Genomic DNA, 19,759 nt, shown 5'->3' on the forward strand with positions numbered 1-19,759 from the left:
TTCCAAAAGCATTCCAATGCTCTGTGCTTTCCTTGAGATTTTATTTGTGCAAATGTTTAAGCGGAACTTAGCAACTGCTTGGATAGAATGCTTTCTTAAAATTCAAGTCACACATGAAAACAATTTAAACTGCAAATTGGCTCTGCTTGGCAGGCAGGTCCCTTCTTCCTCCAGGTGCTGAATGCAGATGATCTCAAAGCAGGCTTGGCCTAAGGAATGAGAGAGGGTGACCGCCCATGGCCCTCCAGTGAGCTTTGGCTGAGTAGGAGTGTAAATTGGCTCTTATGCATACAGCCAATCCTCTGGTCAGTGGTTGATAATTTGCTAGTTGCAGCTCTGGTCTGGAATTTAAAAGGCCAGGAGCAGGTAATGGATCAGAAAACTGTGGCTGTACCAGAGCCATGTGGAGGCTATTAAACATGTCTATTGTGTAAGTGTTGTTTCTGGGTGGAACACCAGACAGCGTTTCATGTATATCCAGCAGTACTGTATATGGGACTTCAAACTATCCCTTGTGTAGCAGGAAGATTGCCATTAGCTATAGAAGGAGGTTCAAGCCATTCAGGCATAAGGTGTTCGAAAAATAAATTATTAGTGGCTTGGGTCCTACGTTTTTATTTGTGATCAGGAGAAGCTTCTGTTCACGGAGGAAGAATTCCTTCATGGGAGGAACCCTTCCTTGTTAAAAACCCCTTCTGTCAGCAAACACCTAAGATCCCAGTCTAAATAGACCAAATACCTATTTTTCAGGATGTACTAAAGTTAATTGAAAATTTGCTGATTAATTCTCCAAACTTAACTGCTTACTACTTTTTTTTGCGAAGGTATTGGGTTCATTTGGATTGAAGTGAACTACGGTACATCCATGCTGATAACAGCCTGCATTTTTAGCTGAAATTGTTTTGGCTGTAATCCTAGGCATCCATTGCAGGCCGGGAATCCTTAGTTTCGCTAGGTAGTGTCCAATGAAGTAGTTCCGTTTAGCACATATATTTCTTTATGTGCAATGGAACTTCCTCGCCACTCCCCATCTTCCCCAGATTTGCTCCAGAGGGTTGGAGGAACCTCCAGAACAGTTCCTATAGGACGCACTTTTCCCCCTCCAAAAATGAAGGGGAAATGTGTGTGCGTCCTATAGGGTGAATGCAGGCTTTCGCTGAAGCCTCGAGAGCAAGAGGCATCGGTGCGCACCGACCCCTCTCGCTCTCCAGGCTTCAGGAAGCTATCCGCAAGCCTTGCGAGCCCGGGGGAGTTCCCGCGGGCTCGCAAGGCTTGCAGGCAGCACGGGGCGCCCTCCAGAGGACGCCCCGTGCTTTGGGAAGGTGTCCGCAAGCCTCCCGCACCCGGCGGGAGGTACCGCCGGGCACGCGAGGCTTGGGGCGGCAGCCTGTATCCTGAAGCACGGGGTGCCCTCCGGAGGACGCCCCATATTTCGGGAAGCTGTCCGTAAGCCTTGCGCGCCCGGCGGGAGGTCCCGCTGGGCTCGCAAGGCTTGCAGGCAGCAGCCTGTTCTGGGGGCTGGGGTCGGGGGAAGCTCGGGCTTCCCCCGCGCCTGGGGGGAAAATAAATTTTTCCCCTTTATTTCCCCCCCCCCCCCAAAAAAAAACTAGGTGCGTCCTATGGGGTGAAAAATACGGTATGTTGCACAGCCAGAAGTCCTTGCACTAAGCAAATTACTTCATTGGATACCATACTTTGTACTTAGAGAGACTTTATTCTGAGTAAATAGGCAGATGATCGATGAATGTGATTTCTATCTTGTCAGTGTAGCTGTCATTTGGGAGTCTAAATTCAAGTGACTATTCCATTCCACCCAAGTTAGACTAAGAACAGTTGTATGAAGATGAGGAAAGAGGTAGAAGTGTTGGTTGAGGCTTTATTTCGGTCGAGACTGCTTTGGGATTGTCTTTGTTCAGCACCTGGAAGGAGAAAAGACCTGCTTGCCAAGCAGAGCCAATTTGCAATTTAAATTGTTCTTCTGTGTGACTTCAATTTTAAGAAAGCTAACTCCCTTGCCCATTTAGGGCTGTAGAATTAACTATATGATTATGTGTCGGTGAACCAATATAATAAGATTTTTTAAAAGAAAAATATTGCATTTTCCCATTTTTTTCAAAGGTAATGCTTCTGTACAAATTCATATTCAGGCTTTTGTTGTATTTTATTTTTTTTACTTCCACGGTTAGGCATAATACTTTTATCTTTCTATTTTTGTAAAGCATGAAAGCTTCGACAGAGAACTTGTAAGGGCGAGTAACATGGGTGCATGGTAGCTTAGAACCAGTATTAAAAACTCAGCTATATAAGTTAGGCACCAAATGGCTTCTTAAACTAGGGTTACAGTCACCAAAACAGAATGCCTAGTTGCCAGTTTGGGGCCAGACATCTGGAAAGTCATATTTTGAATACAGTCGTACCTTGGTTCTCGAACGCCTTGTGACTCGGACGTTTTGGCTCCCGAGCGCCGCAAACCCAGAAGTGTTTGCGGACATTTTTTGAAAGCCAAGCATCCGACACTGCTTCCATGGCTTCCAATTGGTTTTTGAACATTTTCAGAAGTTGAACAGACTTCCAGAATGGATCCCGTTCAAGAACCAAGGTACCACTGCATGACTTTTCGGTTTCTGAAATTCATTCTAAATGCATAGATAAAATATAACGGATAGAATTCCACAGAATGTGCTACTAGTGTGTGAAAACAGTCAAGATCCAAGGATCCCCAGGCATGTGCCTACAGATAGTGGAGACATCAGGCACTATACTGGTGCCCAGGCATCTTCACTTGGTTTCAGGTGGCCAGTAGCCAGGTACAAAATGCGCCTGCAGATTTAGAACGCTGCTTAGAACTCAAATCAATATATAACATGGTGTGGGTGTGTTTGTGATAAGTTTAGCTAGCTGGCAAATGCACCACTGTAGCCTGTGAGAAAGAGAAGTTATTGTACACGTCTTTGTTATAGCATCCTTATTTTAGTATCCAGAGAGCAGAAGTGGAATCATTAGCGCAGTCTTGGAATGGGTGGCCAGAAAGATTTGCTAGACCAGCAAGTGTGATTGTTCCCACATAACTCAACATACTTTATAGACTGTATTTAGAGGGGGGGGGGGGGACTTTGTGGTCTGAATGGGTTTGTATTCCTATTAGGAATGATATTAAAAATGTACTTGGGATGGCTTAATTATTCCAATTACCATACAGTAAAATGTTCTGCCAAAATGACAAAGAGATGTGGGACTCTGAGAGTTAGAAACTAGGGCCACTCTCCTAAGCAGCTACAGCGCAGACAAAAGAGAAGAGTGTATCCAGAGATTTAAAAAAATAAAAATCTGTAGCTGAAAAGGCATTCTGGTTTTAAAAAGAAAAGCAACTTGCCTGTTTGGCAGCGGTAAAATCTGTCTCCGTACCGCTGTTGGCATAGCTCTTCTGCAATGACTATCTTTAGAACTGTAGATGTTGAACAGTTTTACTTAGGGTTCTTGTATGGCTGTATTCTGCTCAGTGTAGAAATTGTGTAGAATATCAGTGCACTGCCTGAACTAGACAACAGAGATTGAAATCCTAGCAGTTCAAAATAGATACACTAGTCATAGGGAGACTTCTCTGTTGTAACAGAACCTGTTAAAAAAATTCCCTGGTGATCTATTTTCAGCTGTTATCAGGATTATCTTACATATAGTGCTACTGAGGAAGTGCTTAACCTTGTACTCTTAGTTTCATTGCTTTCTTTGAGTAACATCACTGTCCTGTACATGCTTACTCAGAAGTAAATTTCTTGTGAGTTTTGTGGGGCTTACTCCCAGTAAGTGCCCCTTAATAGAAGAAAGTTTAAGTGGAAGTATACTATCTTGCAGATCACACATTTATTTATTTATTTAAGAAATCTGTTGCGCAGGTAGGCTGAAATTGGTAGGTTTAAGCAGCAGTAAAAAGTTTATGAAGTGATTCAACTGAAATCTGCTAAGTGCTACTAAAGAGCTCTCAACTAAGCTTCCGCAATGTGAATTGAGTAGGATCGTGATTTGACTTGTTCAAGAGTCCCGCAGCTGAACTTAACCTACTGAAGTTCTCATGTTCTACTAAAACAGCTGTGCTAGGTTGTGTTTTTTTTAAAAAAAAACAGTTTGCAGCAAAGTTTATATTTCTGTATGTTTGTTTAAATGCTGACATTTGTTTCCCTTGCTTAATCCAAACAGGGGGGAAAATGCTTGATCTGCCTTGTGTCAGTGTGGCTGGAATACAAAATCTAAGGACCTTTGCTTGCATTCTCTCTCTCTTTTTTTTAAGCATTTGTGATTTATGGAATAATAAAGTCATCGGCTGTAGGATATCACACACTGTGACCTGGCTTGCATGTAGCTCTAAGCCAAAACTATGGCTCAGTGTGAAATCGTGAGTGTGCTGGTTCCAGAGTAGAGATCACGGCCACTACATTCCTCCCTTGTTTCTCCTGCTGTTGCCCTGCCATGAGCTAACCTTGGTTTGGCTGAACCTGCCATGTGAACCTGAGCTTGTGGGTTGTTGCACTCCAGATAAACCACAAGCTATAAAACAGTGTCCACGGCTTGTGATTTGTCTGGAGAGGACAAACTGCAAACTTGGGTTTGGATGACACCCTATGTGAAACTGTGGCTATGCTCAGCACCTGTTGTCTCTTGTCTAGGAACCCTCACGCATTCTCACTAAGCCATGGTTTGGCTTAGTGATACATGTGAACTGGGCCATTCCTGCTTGATCATTAAATCATGGTTAATTACATTCGTGCCATTCCACAGTCCTGTACTAGTGTCACTGACATAAAATGACAATCTATACTGTTACTGCTAGGCTCTCTCACTGTTGTTTCTGAACACAAACAAATTGTGAAATATTTGTAAAGCATGGATAGGTTACTTTTCAATCACTGCAGCTTTGAAGCAGTAATTGTCTTATAGCTGAACCCATGTTATTATTTGAATAGAAAATAGAAAATCTGTTATCTCTTGAATGACCAGAGAGCTTCCCAAGTGAAAAAAGGGGAAAGCCAGAGGTGTTAGCTTCAAAAATTCTGCCGTGTAGCCATAAAACTCATCAATCCAGCACTTACTGTGGCCAAATTCAAGTGGTCTTTCCAGGCTTTCAGTATGATAACTCTACATGCATATCATCTGCAGAATATTTTCTAAGCCTAAGCAGTAGTCCAAATATATGACTGAAATACCATCCTAATATCTTGTTGAAGTGGTGTGTTTATAAATAGCTGACCAGGGCCAGTTGCTGCTGAACAGTGTGGCTGGGTGCTTTTGAATCTGGTTTATGCTTTCAGTTTCAGCACTGGACCAAATATTAATATTCAGGTAATACAGAAACTAGCAGAATAATAAGGGTTGTCCCCTCTTTTTTAACCATTCCAGTTATATGGGCTTAAGAAGATAGATTTCTTTTCTTTCTACTTGATTTGACAGTGCATGGCATAGTGAACTGCGGGTGTAAAAGAATGACTGGGTAAAGTGATTATGTTTTCTATCAGACAACTGTTCTGTTTCTTTGACACATGATTAAGTGCAGTCATTTGGGGGATTCCTTTATTGTTACTGTCCTCATTATTTTGGACTATAAAGCCCAGGATTGCATTTAATACTGATTTTATGTAACTTGCATGCTTTCTTAAATTGTCATGGTATATTTTTGGATCCTTAAAACACAGTTTGCTAGTAAGAAGCCTCTATTTCTTTGTTTAAATGCTGTGTCTGAAGTGTTAAGACTTGTATATTGAAAGCAGATGCTTCAGAAATGAATTTAAAGAATAATACTAGGCTAGATAGAACCAAAAGCACAACTTGTGAATATCACAATGTCTTCTTTGTTGTGAGATCTCTTGGTTCATAATTATTTTATCAGCTAGAATTGTTCTCAGATTAGCAAAAAGAACCCAGTGTTTCTATCAGCATTAAGAAAATAACCAGATAATCGTGTCACTGAAGCAAGTTTTTGCCCTCCAATCTGCATCAGAAATTAGTTTGATTTATAGCTGTGGTTTTTTTTATGACATTCCTGTAATTACAATGTATTAGAATAATTAGAATAATCCTTGTAATAATCCTCCAATTTTATCTTCTACAAATTATAAGAAGTTGTGAAGTCTTTATCCCAATGAAAACTGGATATTTTATTGCTTTGATAATTACGTTGTATGCTAGCATGTTTTGTATATAGTGACTTGGTTAGTCCATAAGTATAATGAATAGTATTCTTAGACAATGTTTTTGTCAGAAACTAGTTTTTTTATATAAAGTACAATTGAAGTGATCTGATGAATGGGGCAACAGAAAAGGACACAATTTAGAATTTGTTGTTTCAGACAAGACAGTTATGCTGTAGATCCATGTTTCGGCAGTCATACAGTTTCTGCTGTCTACAGCATTCTAGATTTTGTAGAGTACTTGGGGAAACCAACCGTTCTCATTTCTAGTGCTGCTGTAGCAAAGGGAGGGAAGAATAGAAAACATTTGGCTGTGTTTGTCTAGTAACATAGAACATACATTTAATCCTGCATTAATTTAAAAATCTCCCTGGAATCAGGACTGGAATCTAAAACCTACTTGAGGCCTTTTTTCTCTGAACATCAGTCCTTAAGCTTTAATTGCTAGGTTCTTTTGGTACGAAAAGAAAGGGGAATCTTTGAAAACTAGGAATTGCACGATGCACATGGCGGTTTCAGTCAGTTTTGATTATACAAAATTCTTCCTTTATATCACTTCCTGGAGATCTATAACGGATACATGCTGCTGCTGTTTTAGGCTTTCAGAAGTAGAGATTATTATTAACTATGTGCTCTTTTTTTTAAAAAAAAGGTATAATATCATTGTATAATATATTTTCAGAAAAAAATAATATCAATAACTACGCTGGGTAAAATCCAAAGTAGCAAGAGCAAATGTCTGCTTTTGTAATGGGACTTTCCCATCTTCCTTTCCTCTGTACCTCCTGCTCCTAAATATGTTCCAGAGGGGTTGGAGGACCTTCCAGAGCAAATATTGGAGGTGTGTCAGGGCGGAGGCAAGAGGGGCTAGGGCTGGAGTGGGGAAAAAGAGAAAGTTCTATTGCAGAAATGGATTTCCATGCACACATGGGTGAACATCACCGGATGATGCCCTTTAACTCTTCCATAGCCCTTCCAGTCTTGACAGATAGCAATAATAATAATAATAATAATAATAATAATAATAATAATAATAATAAATTAATTATTGATAAGTTGGCAGTGCCACGCAAAACCCCTATACCTATGGGCCTCCAGATGTGGTTGGACACCCAACTCCCATCAGCTCCAGCCATCATGGCCCAATGGTCAGGGATGATGGGAGTTGGAGTCCAGCAACCTCAGGAGGAGCACAGGTTTCCCACCCCTGCCCTACACCTTAGTGCTCTTTTGGAAATAAGTAGTTGTTAAAACGACCTAACTTTAGCAGACTCAGCCTTGCATTATATAAAAAGTAGAATTAAGAAACATGTTTGTTACAGATGGTGGACCAAAATCACTTTTCTTCCAGAATACTGGAAAATAATGTCACACAGCAAAATCAGCTTGACAATTCCTTTCAATCTGAGTGTTTTAAGTTAGACAGGGCAAACCCAATAGGCTCTATTGTTAGATGTTCTACGGCGCTGGCAGTGGCTGGTTCTTAGTCAATTCAAAACAGAGCTGCAGATAATTGCATTAATAAAACATTCACATCATCCTGTTTCCTTTTATTTAGGTTTTTCGTCCGTTCCTTGATGAAAATGGCAGCCAACAACGCAGTTTTGAACAGGCTGGAGCAGAAGGGCGCAGAAGCAGATCAAGTTATCGAATACCTTAAGCAGCAAGTGGCTCTTCTAAAGGAAAAAGCCAGTAAGGCATCAGTCTTTGACCTTAACATTTAAATGTGCTTTGTCATAAAACTTGCATGCAAAATCTGTGAGCAGAGTTGAGAATTTCTTACTGTGAATCTAGCCCAGTATGTAAACCCCAGAATTTAGGTTATACCTTCCCTGCAGCAAGCAATAAACGTGCTAAGTTTCCTATCATTTTAAAAAGCAAAGGAATTACCAGGTGTCAAAACAGTTTTGATACTTGGCAGGCCCCCAACCTTAATTATTGTCATGGCTGTAAAATGAACAACTCCTGAATTAACTTTTATACTTGATGGCACAAGGTCTTCTCTTCTCAGGGAAGGTACATCTGGAAAAAGGTATGCCAGGCCATGTAGGGCTTTATGGACAATAATAAACACATTGAATTATATAGAGAAAATAATTGTCAGCCACTGCAAATGTCCATGCTGTTTTCAAGAACATCCTCTATAGAACGCATTCAGTAGTCAAAACTGGGAGGCCAGTACCTTTGTGATTTAACAAGGAATAGGAGCCAGTGCATAAAATTCAGTTAATAAAAAAACATTTCTAGCAACTATTATCTTCTGGACATCCAGGTAGAGTGCCAGGGCTAAAGGCATGCCGACGTTTTAAAGATGATGCCAGCACGTTGTAGCAACCCTGAAAACTTAAAATGGAGGATTTTTACAGTTCTGTGCATTGTGGCATGCTGGAATTGATCTTCTCCTGTTTCTTCCAAACAAACGTAAGATAAGTGTCCCAATATTGAACTCATTTAAATAGTAGGTGCTGCAGAAATGTAGGAGATGGTGTGCACATTTGTAGCTCCCAACCACAAAATGGATTTGAAGTATAGCATGTATATTTTAATGCCTTCCAAAAGATGTGTGTATCTTGAGAATACTCACTCACTGGATATTTTCATACACAGTTCCTTCAATTTAATAATACGATGAAGACACATGGTTCAAATCTGCTTGTTTCCAGAAGTGTTTGGGTAGTTTTTATTTATTCTGCTGGTTCCCATAGATTTTAATTTAAAAGTTTTAGAGTTGTGGTGCTAGTTTGAATTTTTGTATATTAGTGTGTAAACTGTCTTGAGAGCTCAGTTCAGGCCTATTAAATCAGATCTGTGTCCCTCTGGATTTTGTTGGACTATAATTCCTCTCATTCTTCACTATGTTGGCTTGCACTGATGGGAGTTGGAATCCAACAGCATCTTGAGGGTCATTGGCCCCCCATCCCTGTATTAGATGAATAAAAATGTGATTCCTATTCATGGGGAGAGGAGCGTTAAAATCCACAGGGTGCTGAAATATTAAGCCCTCTTTAAAGAGCAAGATAGCAAACTCTTGCTCATGTGTGTGATACCAGAAAAGGGCCAAGTCCAGTCCTTCTCAAGGTGCAGAGAGAATTCTGCAATAACTAGAGCTGACTGTACTGAATGGTGGCATCCTCCTCTTGAAGAAAAAATATTGCGTGAGAGCTGTGTAAATGTAAGCCACCTGACTCTGAAGAATTTACAGTTTGCTTCTCTAGCATTGTTAAAAGCCCACCATATAAAACAGCCTTATAGAAATCAGATGATTGATCTATCTCTACGCTTGACTGAAAGAATTTCTCTATGGTCTTGGTTATAGGCTATCCCACCCCTAAACCCATGGTCCTTTAACAAGAGATTCTGGAAATGGACATACAACTTTATACATGTAGATCATGTGATTGATAACTAAGCTTTTAGCACATGCTGTGATAGTGCTAATTAATAACTTTGTGTAGTTTATTGTGACTTTAATAACCCTTCAACAATTCGTCTGCATGGATTCTTAATTGTTTGCTTTCCAAGAGTTGGTTGTGATACCTATGAAATTCTTTGACTAGGTCAAGATTAAAAAACCACAAAGCCCCAATCTGTGTTATAATAATGATCTAGAGCCACAGTTGAAGCTCTTTAAGCATATTTTTACCTTTTGTTATGCTTATGGGCTTGTGTACAAAGCCATTATATATTCCAGTGGCTTAAAGCAGGGTTTACTGACCTTTAGCACTCTAAAGATTTTTGGACTTCAACTCCCATCAGGCCCAGACATACCGCATGCTTCTTGGGGCTGATGGGATTTGGAGTCCAAAACATCTGGGGGGCACTAGAAGCTGACAAAGGCTGTGCTAACATTTGTGGACTATAGCACAAAGCAAAAAATAAGTGCCTGCCACCTTTTTGATCGTATTGTCTCCAGGTCCAGGGTTTTCAGCATATTGTTCAATGTGTCTGAACCAAAGCCTCACATTAAAAAATAAAAATTCCAAAGGAGTCATTTTGGCCTAGAACCAACAGACTAATGTTCTGCTTATAAATATAGGAGATCAAACCTTTCAACAGTTTCTGCATTGCCCTCAGGTAGTGCCTCTAGAGTTCATTTCACTATAGTTTACAGAGAAATGCTCTGTCATCTTCCTTCCACCCCTGCTTTCCTGATGTAGTTATAAGGAAGACTTTTAAACTAAAGAATAAACAGTTTGGCTATGCATTCCATTGTAATAGGCATACAATACAGTTCCAAATTGTATTCCCGCAAGAACCTTAGAGCAACAGCTCGTTTCTCAGAGCAGGTGCCAAGGAAAAGGGGAGCTGGAGGGGAGGCGCCCAATGTGATTAAAAAGTCCAATTCTGGCTATGCTGTGGAATTAATTGAAAAAATACCTAAGACTCAGCAGTAATAACAGATATTAGTGTGTCATTTTGACATTTGTGTGGGATGGTAAAATATCTTTAATAACTGAGAAAACTGAGGTGTTAAGTAGCTATATATGGGCATTCTGTGGAAAAAGCAAAGGCTAGAACTCACATCTCCTCCTCTCATTTCCAGAACCTTAATGGAAAAAACATCTTTCCTTTTAGTTGCTATGTTGAGACTTTCTCTGTTGTCACGACTTTCCCCCCTCGTTTGCTTTTTTTAAAAAGCTGATAGTTTCCGATTTCCCCCCTACAACAGAATAAATCTGGAATTTGAGCACAGCAAGAAACTCCTAATGTGCTCTGTACTCCCGTATTTTTTTTTTTGGTCTTAATTTGATTATTGCCCTAGGTTTTTTTTAATAGGAAAGGATTTAGAGGGGGGGGAGCATAAAGAAGCGCACTAATGCACAAATTGTGATTCTTCTGTTTTTTGAAGTTTTAAGAATAAGCGGGTCTTAAGTCAACTTTAAACCCTTAAACCCTGAATTTCAGAGTTGTGAAATTAAGCTTTCCCTTTATGAAAGTATTGTGTATGTGATTCCTAATAGAGAATTTGTCTCCTGTAGTCTTGCAGGCATCTCTGAGGGAAGAAAAGAAGCTTCGTGTAGAAAATGCCAAACTGAAGAAAGAAATTGATGTGCTGAAACAAGAATTGATCCAGGCTGAAATTCGGAATGGAGGTGACTGAAATGGGGTTGGGGGTGGGAGAGCAATGTCGTCTTAGGCAAGTGTGGCTTCTTCAGTCTGCAGAACACTCATTTCCCATAACAAGGGGAGAAATATTAGGGAGGCACTGAAGGGACAAAGTGTATTTTGGGGTGTAGAGGGATATTTACCCCAATTCTTAGATTTATGAAGAAAAATATTGGTGGTAAGCTACTTGTCTGGGTAGTATTCACTACCTGTCTGACACCACCTATACATTTTGTTCTACTGCATCATAGCAAACCATAGTAACATTTCAGAAGGTGCATGCTACACCTTCTGAAATGTTACTCTACATGACTTTAGGATCTGGAATGTTGTGAGAGGCGAAGTTGAGCCAGCAGACAAACAGGAGCATCAAGAATCAATCTTGGGTGCACCATTTCTCAAATACGCAAATTCTAAGCAGTTTTGGTTGAAAACTGCTGGCGGAGGGGAAAAAGGGATAAACTGGAATTTTATTTGTGTGTGCATGCAAAATACATACAACCCTTATGAATGGCATTTTCTTCTTAATTCTAAAGAATGAGGGGAGCTGTCCCAGGGGACAGGAGACGAAGAGGAAATCCTGTTGCACAAGCAGAAATCCGATTGCATGATATTGGAAGCCGTTATCCACATTTTGCTCCCTTCAAAATTGTGCATACAGAAATATTTTCTGCGAGCCTCTGAGTTTAAGTACATAGAAATCGCCTAAGTTTGTAACTTACAAACTTAATTTTATGCTTGCCATTGTGTACTATGAACTTTGTGTACTAGGGACTTTGGCTACCGTATACATGCAGCCAAATGAGATGATATCATCCAAAGGATAGGTGGTGTTATCACTTAAAGAGTGTGTGTGGTGCACTCTGCAAGTAAAAAACTTGTCTCATTGGAATGAATGGGTGGAGAAGAGAAATGTTTTAGCCCTGCCCAATCCTTGTTGTGTTAGGGGAACACTCAACTGTAAACCAGTTCAAAAGCATACGGTTGTAACATTATACGAATTTTATGTTAGTAATATTATACTATGCTAGTAATCTTATACTAATTTTATGATGTGCTTGTCCGCTAGCTTGGTATGAAGCTATTGTCCAAAGCAATAACTTTAACCTATTGATTTTTATATTTCAATGTATTTCATCCCTATTGTTTCTAATCTATTTTAATCTGCTGACTAAAATTTAGCTAAGGCTACAATCTAACTTGGAAGCAAGTGTCTGTTCAATTAGAATTTATTCTAATTCACGTGATTGGCACAATTAATTCTTGCTGCTATCAACAGTCTGATTGCCTATTCTCATGATGCTTACCCATAAAAGCCAGAAGGATTAAATTTAATATGTGTAAGTGAAGCCAGACATTTGGAGATGACAGAATCCCAATACTGAAATTTATCCCTGTATTTTATTACTACTAATATTTCACAAAACCTTTGAAACCTACAGAACTCTCATTTTTTATTAATGGATTGAATTTTAGCATTTTATACATTTTATTAAATAAATGTATAATATTCCTCCATTAAATATATCTTGGCAATGTTTTGAATCTTTCCTTGTGTTTAATGTAGTGAAACAAGTCTCTCTGCCGCCCAGTGAAACACCTTCTGCAACAGCATCCTTTTCAGAAGAAGTCTCTCAGCCCACCGCTGCTGCAGCAGCCCCATCTGATCCTAAAGACCAAATTAAAGGAACAAATGAAGAAAAGAAGAAAAAGGACAAGGCGGAAAAGAAAGGTGATTTTACATATGCTACTTGGAAATGTTTGAAGTTCAGTTTCATTAATAAACACCAGAAAGGAATGTTATCAATGCAGAAGTTTTTCAGGAAAATTATTCTGGACTAGGTTAGGCAAGGTGGTCAGTGAATGTCTGTGTAGCTTATGTGAAATAAAAGCTCGGAAGTAACTAATGATTTCCATTTAAAAATGCTCCAAAATTTCCAAAATAATTTAGTTTAATACAATATCCTTAGAAATGAAAAGAGAATTGTTAGAATTGGAGGAAACAAGTGGGGACATGAAACAAACCTGTTGTAGGGTATCTCCACTTCTTGTTCAGTGCTCCAGCCATCTTGGAACAGGGGCCATATAGTCCGGGGTGGGTTAATAATAACAATAATTTATTATTTATAGCCTGCCCATCTGGCTGGGTTTGCCCAGCCACTCTGGGTGGCTCCCAACAGAATTAAAAGCACAATAAAACATCAAACAGTAAAAACCTCCCTAAACAGGGCTGCCTTCAGGTGTCTTCTAAAAGTCAGATAGTTGTTTATTTCCTTCACATCTGGTGGGAGGGCATTCCACATGGTGGGCGCCACTACCAAGAAGGCCCTCTGCCTGGTTCCCTGCAACCTCACTTCTTGCATGGAGGGAACCGCCAGAAGGCCCTCGGACAATGGGGGTAGAGACGCTCCTTCAGGTATACTGGGCCGAGGCTGTTTAATGCTTTAAAGGTCAGTACCAACACTTTGAATTATGCTCAGAAACATACTTGGAACCGATGTAGGTCTTTCAGGATGGGTGTTATATGGTCTCAGCAGCCACTCCAAGGGGGGGGGCAAGGGGGAATCGAGAGGAGGATGTCCTGAACCTAAGTGATTTATTGCCATGTAGGTGCAGTTGATCAAGAAGAGTTCCTGGTCAATGGGAATGGGGAGAAAGAATCTTTCCCAGCTTCCTCCTTCCTTGATCCTATACTAAGTAGAAGCCCAAGCAGGCAAGATTCCTTTCACTGCCATCTCTTTCCCCTTTTTCACAACTGATACCCTTAACAATCTAGGGAGCGGTCTGTGGTTTTAACTGTCCTCAACATTCCACAGTCCTTGAAGAACAAGGTCTACTGAGAACTAAGTCCTCAGCAGACCAGTTGGTTCTAGCCTACTTGCAGTAGATTTAAATTAATGGACCCAAGTTAGTTAGGTCCATTATGAATCTTTGTTTTTTAAAGCTATATTTACAAGTTAATACATTTCTGTGATTCTAGGGATCCTGTCAGGTATGCAGAAACTGTAACCTTATTTTTTGGTAGGTGCATTTTGCTTCTAAGCAAAGCATTAAAGGAAATGGTACCATAATTCTATCTAGTTATCCATGTTTAAGGAAGCCTGTTGTCACACGGTTGTAATATTTTGGGTCTCTGTTTTGAAATCAAAGAATGTTAAAATGTACCGTGGGATTTCTTTTCAGGCAGGGAAAAAGAAAACCTGCTTGAATTGCATTCCCGAGGATGTGTGTGCCTGTGTAATTAAATGGCTTCCGATTTTGTTTTAGCAGAAAAGAAGGAGAAAAAGCAGCAGTCAGCTGCGAATGATGACTCAAAGCCTTTAGATGTTTCCCGACTTGATTTTCGAATTGGTTGCATCACATCAGCAAAGAAACACCCAGATGCTGATACTCTGTACGTTGAGGAAGTTGACGTGGGAGAAACAAACCCTAGAACTGTTGTCAGTGGTCTAGTGAAACATGTTCCTTTAGAAGAGGTACATAAAGAATTCCTTTGATACTTCTTTTTCTTTGCTAAATAAAGTTTATTTTAAATATCTAATTTTTTAAATAATGATTCAACATTTAGTTTTGGCACTTAAAGTTATGCAGCAGATGGATACTGAAATAATCTCAAGTTCACAAACTTATTACTTAAGAAACAAATTAAATAGAGGGGAGCCAAAACAAATCTAGCTTCTGCCAGCGTCAGAATCCGACTCCCGCAACAACTCAATGAACCTTGGTGGTCCTCTTCCTGTATGCAGCACACCTGGAGTAGCCAGTAATAACTTCTCAGTCTGCATCTTCCTGGCCAAGGGTGGGGGGCCTGTGGCTGTGCCCCTGCAGATGTTGCTAGGTTACAGTTCCCATCATTCCTGATCATTGTAGCTATGGCTAATGGGAGTTTGAACCCAATATTTGCAGGACCACAGGCTCTCCACCTCTGTTCTAGGCATATTTCAGTGGAATGTGCTCTTCTGCTCTTTTTGCCATATATAGGATGCTGCGGCAAGTGGGTCAAGGTACGATGTCTCTTCTTCTTTAGTAGTAATGCCACTTGAGCTATTGCAGCCTGTCTGTCAAGCAGAGGATGCACTAAGAATGCCTTTCATCCATGTGTAAGGCATAGCCATATTTCCCAGAAGCATATGCAGTTTTCTTCTCTTGGGATTTAAGAAGCCCCTAGCAGGGAAGAAATGTGAAACAGTATTCTAGGCTGGATCTCTAGGCTGGATCAAGACACATCAAAGAAGTGACTCACTTAAATGCATTGTCAACTTCATACAGGGAAATCCTGTTGGCGAAAAACGGGACTCAACAGCGCCATCTGGGGTCATAGTGTTATAATGTCTATAAAGCGCTTTATCTTTGCGAATGTAGCTGAGTCCCTAATTCTGCTACAGTGGTACCCCGCAAGACGAACGCCTCACAAGACGGAAAACCCGCTAGACGAAAGGTTTTTCCGTTTTGGAGACGCTTCGCAAAAACGAATTTCCCTATGGGCTTCCTTCGCAAGACGAAAGCCCATAGGGAAATCTCCGGGACAGGGCGTCTTGCCCACTGTCCTCGGACCTCCTCCCGCCGCCAGGCTTCGGAAGGCTGCTCTGAAGCCTGGCGGGGGGCGGAGAGGTTTTTAAAAAACCCCGGGACAGCGGAGGACTTCTCCGCTGTCCGGGGCGATTTTAAAATGCTGCCGGGCGGCAGCGCTGCCGCCCAGCAGCATTTAAAAAAACCCCGGGACAGCGGGGGACTTCTCCTTTGTCCCGAGGTATTTTAAAATGCTGGCGGGCGGCAGCGAAGGCTTCGCTGCCGCCCGCCAGCATTTTAAATTCGCCCCGGACAGCGGAGAAGTCCCCCGCTGTCCCGAGGTTTTTTAAAATGCTGGCGTCTTCCCCTTTCTCCCCGGACCTCTTTTGAAGCAAGGGGCGGCAACGTGGAGAAGCGATCTTCTCCCCGTTGCCGCCCCTTGCTTCAAAAGAGGGGACAGAGGGAAAGGCGCGCGCCTTCCTCTCTCTCCCCCCGGACCCCTTTTGAAGCAAGGGGCGGCAAAGGGGAGAAGCGATCTTCTCCCCGTTGCCGCCCCTTGCTTCAAAAGAGGGGACAGAGGGAAAGGCGCGCGCCTTCCTCTCTCTCCCCCCGGACCCCTTTTGAAGCAAGGGGCGGCAAAGGGGAGAAGCGATCTTCTCCCCGTTGCCGCCCCTTGCTTCAAAAGAGGGGACAGAGGGAAAGGCGCGCGCCTTCCTCTCTCTCCCCCCGGACCCCTTTTGAAGCAAGGGGCGGCAAAGGGGAGAAGCGATCTTCTCCCCGTTGCCGCCCCTTGCTTCAAAAGAGGGGAAGGCGGGCGGGGGGCGAAAATCTTTGTCCCCCCTGCCTGCCTTCCCGGGAGGGCTTTTAAATCGCCCCGGACAGCGGAGAAGTCCTCCGCTGTCCGGGGCGATTTTAAAATGCTGCCGTGGGGGGGGGGGAGCAAAGACTTTCGCCCCCCCCCCAGCCTTCTGAAGGCTGGCGGGGGGGCGAAAATCTTTGTCCCCCCTGCCTGCCTGCCTGCCTGCCTGCCTTTAAAAGCCCTCCCGGGGGAGCGGAGAAACTTTCGCCCCCCCCCCCAGCCTTCAGAAGAGGTCGGGGGACAGATTGTCCCCGGACCTGGTCTGAAGTCGGTTTCCATAGGAACGCATTAATTGATTTTCAATGCATTCCTATGGGAAACCGTGCATCGCAAGACGAAAAACTCGCAAGAAGAAAAAACTTGCGGAACGAATTAATTTCGTCTTGCGAGGCACCACTGTATTCAATAGCAAAACACATCTTCTAATGTTCTGGGTAATTTTGAGTAAATGTGTAACTTGAAATTATTTCTTCTAATACTGGTGGAGGAGGCAAAAAAAATAATTGGATGTAAACTTCACTTCTTAACTTACTGCTGGAAAATGCTCAACTTTCACATATGCATCTGTTCTGTCCTTTGTTCATTTTGAAGGATGGAGACATACCTTGAAGGAAATCAGGAGCGCCCATGTACACTATCACTTGAATGATAGAATCATAGAGTTTTAGAGTTGGAAGGGTCATCTAGTCCAATGTTCCTGCAATGCAGGAATCTCAAATAAGGCATTGGTGGCAGATGGCCATCCAACCTTTGCTTAGAAACCTCCAAGGAAAGAGAGTCCACCACCTCGCAAGGGAGTCCATTCCACTGTCGAACAGCTCTTACCGTCAGAAAGTTCTTCCTGAAGTTTAGTTGGTATCTCCTTTCTTGCAACTTGAATCCATCAAGTCTTACCCTCCAGACTCATTAGGTAGGATCTGTGCAGCTACTTAGTAAAGGTAAAGGGACCATTAGGTCCAGTCGCAGACGACTTTGGCGTTGCAGCGCTCATCTCACTTTATTGGCCGAGGGAGCCGGCATACAGCTTCTAGGTCATGTGGCCAGCATGACTAAGCCGCTTCTGGCAAAACAGAGCAGTGCACTGAAATGCCATTTACCTTCCCACCGGAGCGGTACCTATTTATCTACTTGCACTTTTTGGCGTGCTTTCAAACTGCTAGGTTGCCAGGAGCAGGGACCAAGGAACGGGAGTTCACCCCGTCGTGGGGATTCGAACCGCTGACCTTCTGATCGGCAAGCCCTAGGCTGTGTGGTTTAGCCCACAATGCCACCCGTGTCTGTGCAGCTACTTAAGGCATGCCTAAAGATTGAGGAGTGCAATTCTTCTTCTTTGCCATTTTTGGGCATTGTCCTCCTTTTCAGCCTCCCCCCAAAGTTCAGGAATGTTTGAAAAACTCACCTAAGTTTCAGAAGAGGTTTGCCATGAGCAAGGGTGGTAGCTCAGTAAACATGGGCGCAGAATTCCCCTAGTCCTGCATAATTAGCCCCATGGATAGTTGTATTTGCATAGAGCACTCATTAGGATCTACTGCTCACTTTTTCTCTTTCCTAGGAAATATAAAAAGGACATTCCACACACCCCCCAGTCAGCTCTGTGTGTGTTTTGGTAGTTATATTATACCAGCAATTGCAATAAAAATATGAGAGACTGTTTGTTGTTGGCTTCATCTGTGTCCCAATATGTTTTGAAGCATCTAGGGCATTGTGTTTTGCCTCTTACATAAAATACAGTGGAATCTCCACAATCCAGACAGCTTGAAGGACACCCACACTATACGGAACTGCAGTAAGGGAAACATCCTTTCTGGCTGAACATATTGAAATAAGCCAGATCCTGAATTTTAAGCAATATTTATCCAATATAATATTCAGGAGAAGGAATTCTGTTCCTTGTTCTACAGTTCCTGGCGTTCCAAACATCCCTTTATTACCTCAGTTTAAGACAGCTGGGACTGCCTTAAATTTATCCAACAGTTAATTGTAAGCAATGAAATCCCAATGATTTTAAGGCAGACTGTTGCATATTTTTATATATAAGGTGGTTAGAAATGGGCTGCAGCTTCCAACCTAAACTTATTAATGTCTAATAACCATTTTTAGTCTCTTTCTCCTCAAGTTGGCAAATGTATTAATTAAAAACTGCTGCTTAAATTACAATTTGTGTGGAAACACGAACATCGGTTTGTATGCCTGGTAGGTTTTTGAATATCATCAGTAACTTTATTGTCAAAGATCTTTTTTGATTTATGTCTATTAAAAGAACAACAATCTGTTTTCTTGACCAAGTTGTTAGTTGCAATGTTCGCTAATGAGGCCTCATTGTTCTGCTTATTCATTGTAGCCTTCCCTAGTGGGGGGAAGGAAAAAACCCAGAAGCATTTGTAGTTTTAAATAAATGAATTGCAGTGCACATTATGGACAACTGTTTTGATAAAATATGCTTCAAAAATGTCCTCCTGTCTTTGGATTAATTACATCCTGAATGGTAAACCACCTGGGCATGCTTTCTCTGATTAGTTTAGAAGGATGTTTTTACAAAAATTCCTTAAGTAACTGTTAAAAGTTGGAACCCACGACCACAAAGAATGGAAAGTCAGTAAAACATTGTTTCAGCTATTATACCCAAGCACCAGGACACAATGTTGTCTTTATTGCACCCTCTTGTGTGTCTGTATTAGAAGACGGTTATCCTTAATTGTTTCCTGGCTTTTACTACTGAATTAGTCTTGAAAGAATGTTAATTGTTGCTAACATATTTGTATCTGCATACTTGGTGTTTTTGTGTGTTTTACTGTGTGCAGTTGCATGCATTAATTTTTTCCCCTTGCTTCCTCATTGTGAAAGAAATGCAGAGAAGCCTAGCTAAATTTCATTTTTGTTTTAACTTACGTCCCATGTACAGATGCAAAACCGGATGGCGATATTTCTCTGTAACCTGAAGCCAGTGAAAATGAGGGGAGTTTTGTCCCAAGCCATGCTGATGTGTGCTAGCACGCCAGAGAAGGTGGAGATTCTAATCCCTCCTAGTGGGGTTGTTCCTGGAGACAGAATTACATTTGAAGGTTTTCCTGGTAAGCAAAAGCATCTTGGAGATGGGGATATCAGA

The 19,759-nt window shown here is 41.6% G+C and overlaps 1 protein-coding gene across 7 annotated transcripts in view; it reads left to right on the forward strand.

Moving 5' to 3' along the window:
• Positions 1 to 19,759, forward strand: part of AIMP1 (aminoacyl tRNA synthetase complex interacting multifunctional protein 1) — a 38,184-nt gene that overhangs the window by 6,196 nt on the left and 12,229 nt on the right. For 5 of the 7 annotated variants that reach the window (XM_028743471.2, XM_028743475.2, XM_028743472.2 and 2 more), the window contains 5 exons: positions 7,738 to 7,871; positions 11,159 to 11,272; positions 12,853 to 13,017; positions 14,553 to 14,761; positions 19,556 to 19,724. In XM_028743471.2, the coding sequence (XP_028599304.2) occupies positions 7,738 to 7,871; positions 11,159 to 11,272; positions 12,853 to 13,017; positions 14,553 to 14,761; positions 19,556 to 19,724 (791 nt within the window). Of the gene's footprint in view, positions 1 to 5,249; positions 5,335 to 7,737; positions 7,872 to 11,158; positions 11,273 to 12,852; positions 13,018 to 14,552; positions 14,762 to 19,555; positions 19,725 to 19,759 lie in introns of those variants that run through there. The other 2 variants (XM_028743478.2, XM_077933894.1) reach the window with 2 other exon arrangements.

This window comes from Podarcis muralis, chromosome 9, assembly GCF_964188315.1.
Source record: "Podarcis muralis chromosome 9, rPodMur119.hap1.1, whole genome shotgun sequence".
Lineage (NCBI taxonomy): Eukaryota > Metazoa > Chordata > Lepidosauria > Squamata > Lacertidae > Podarcis > Podarcis muralis.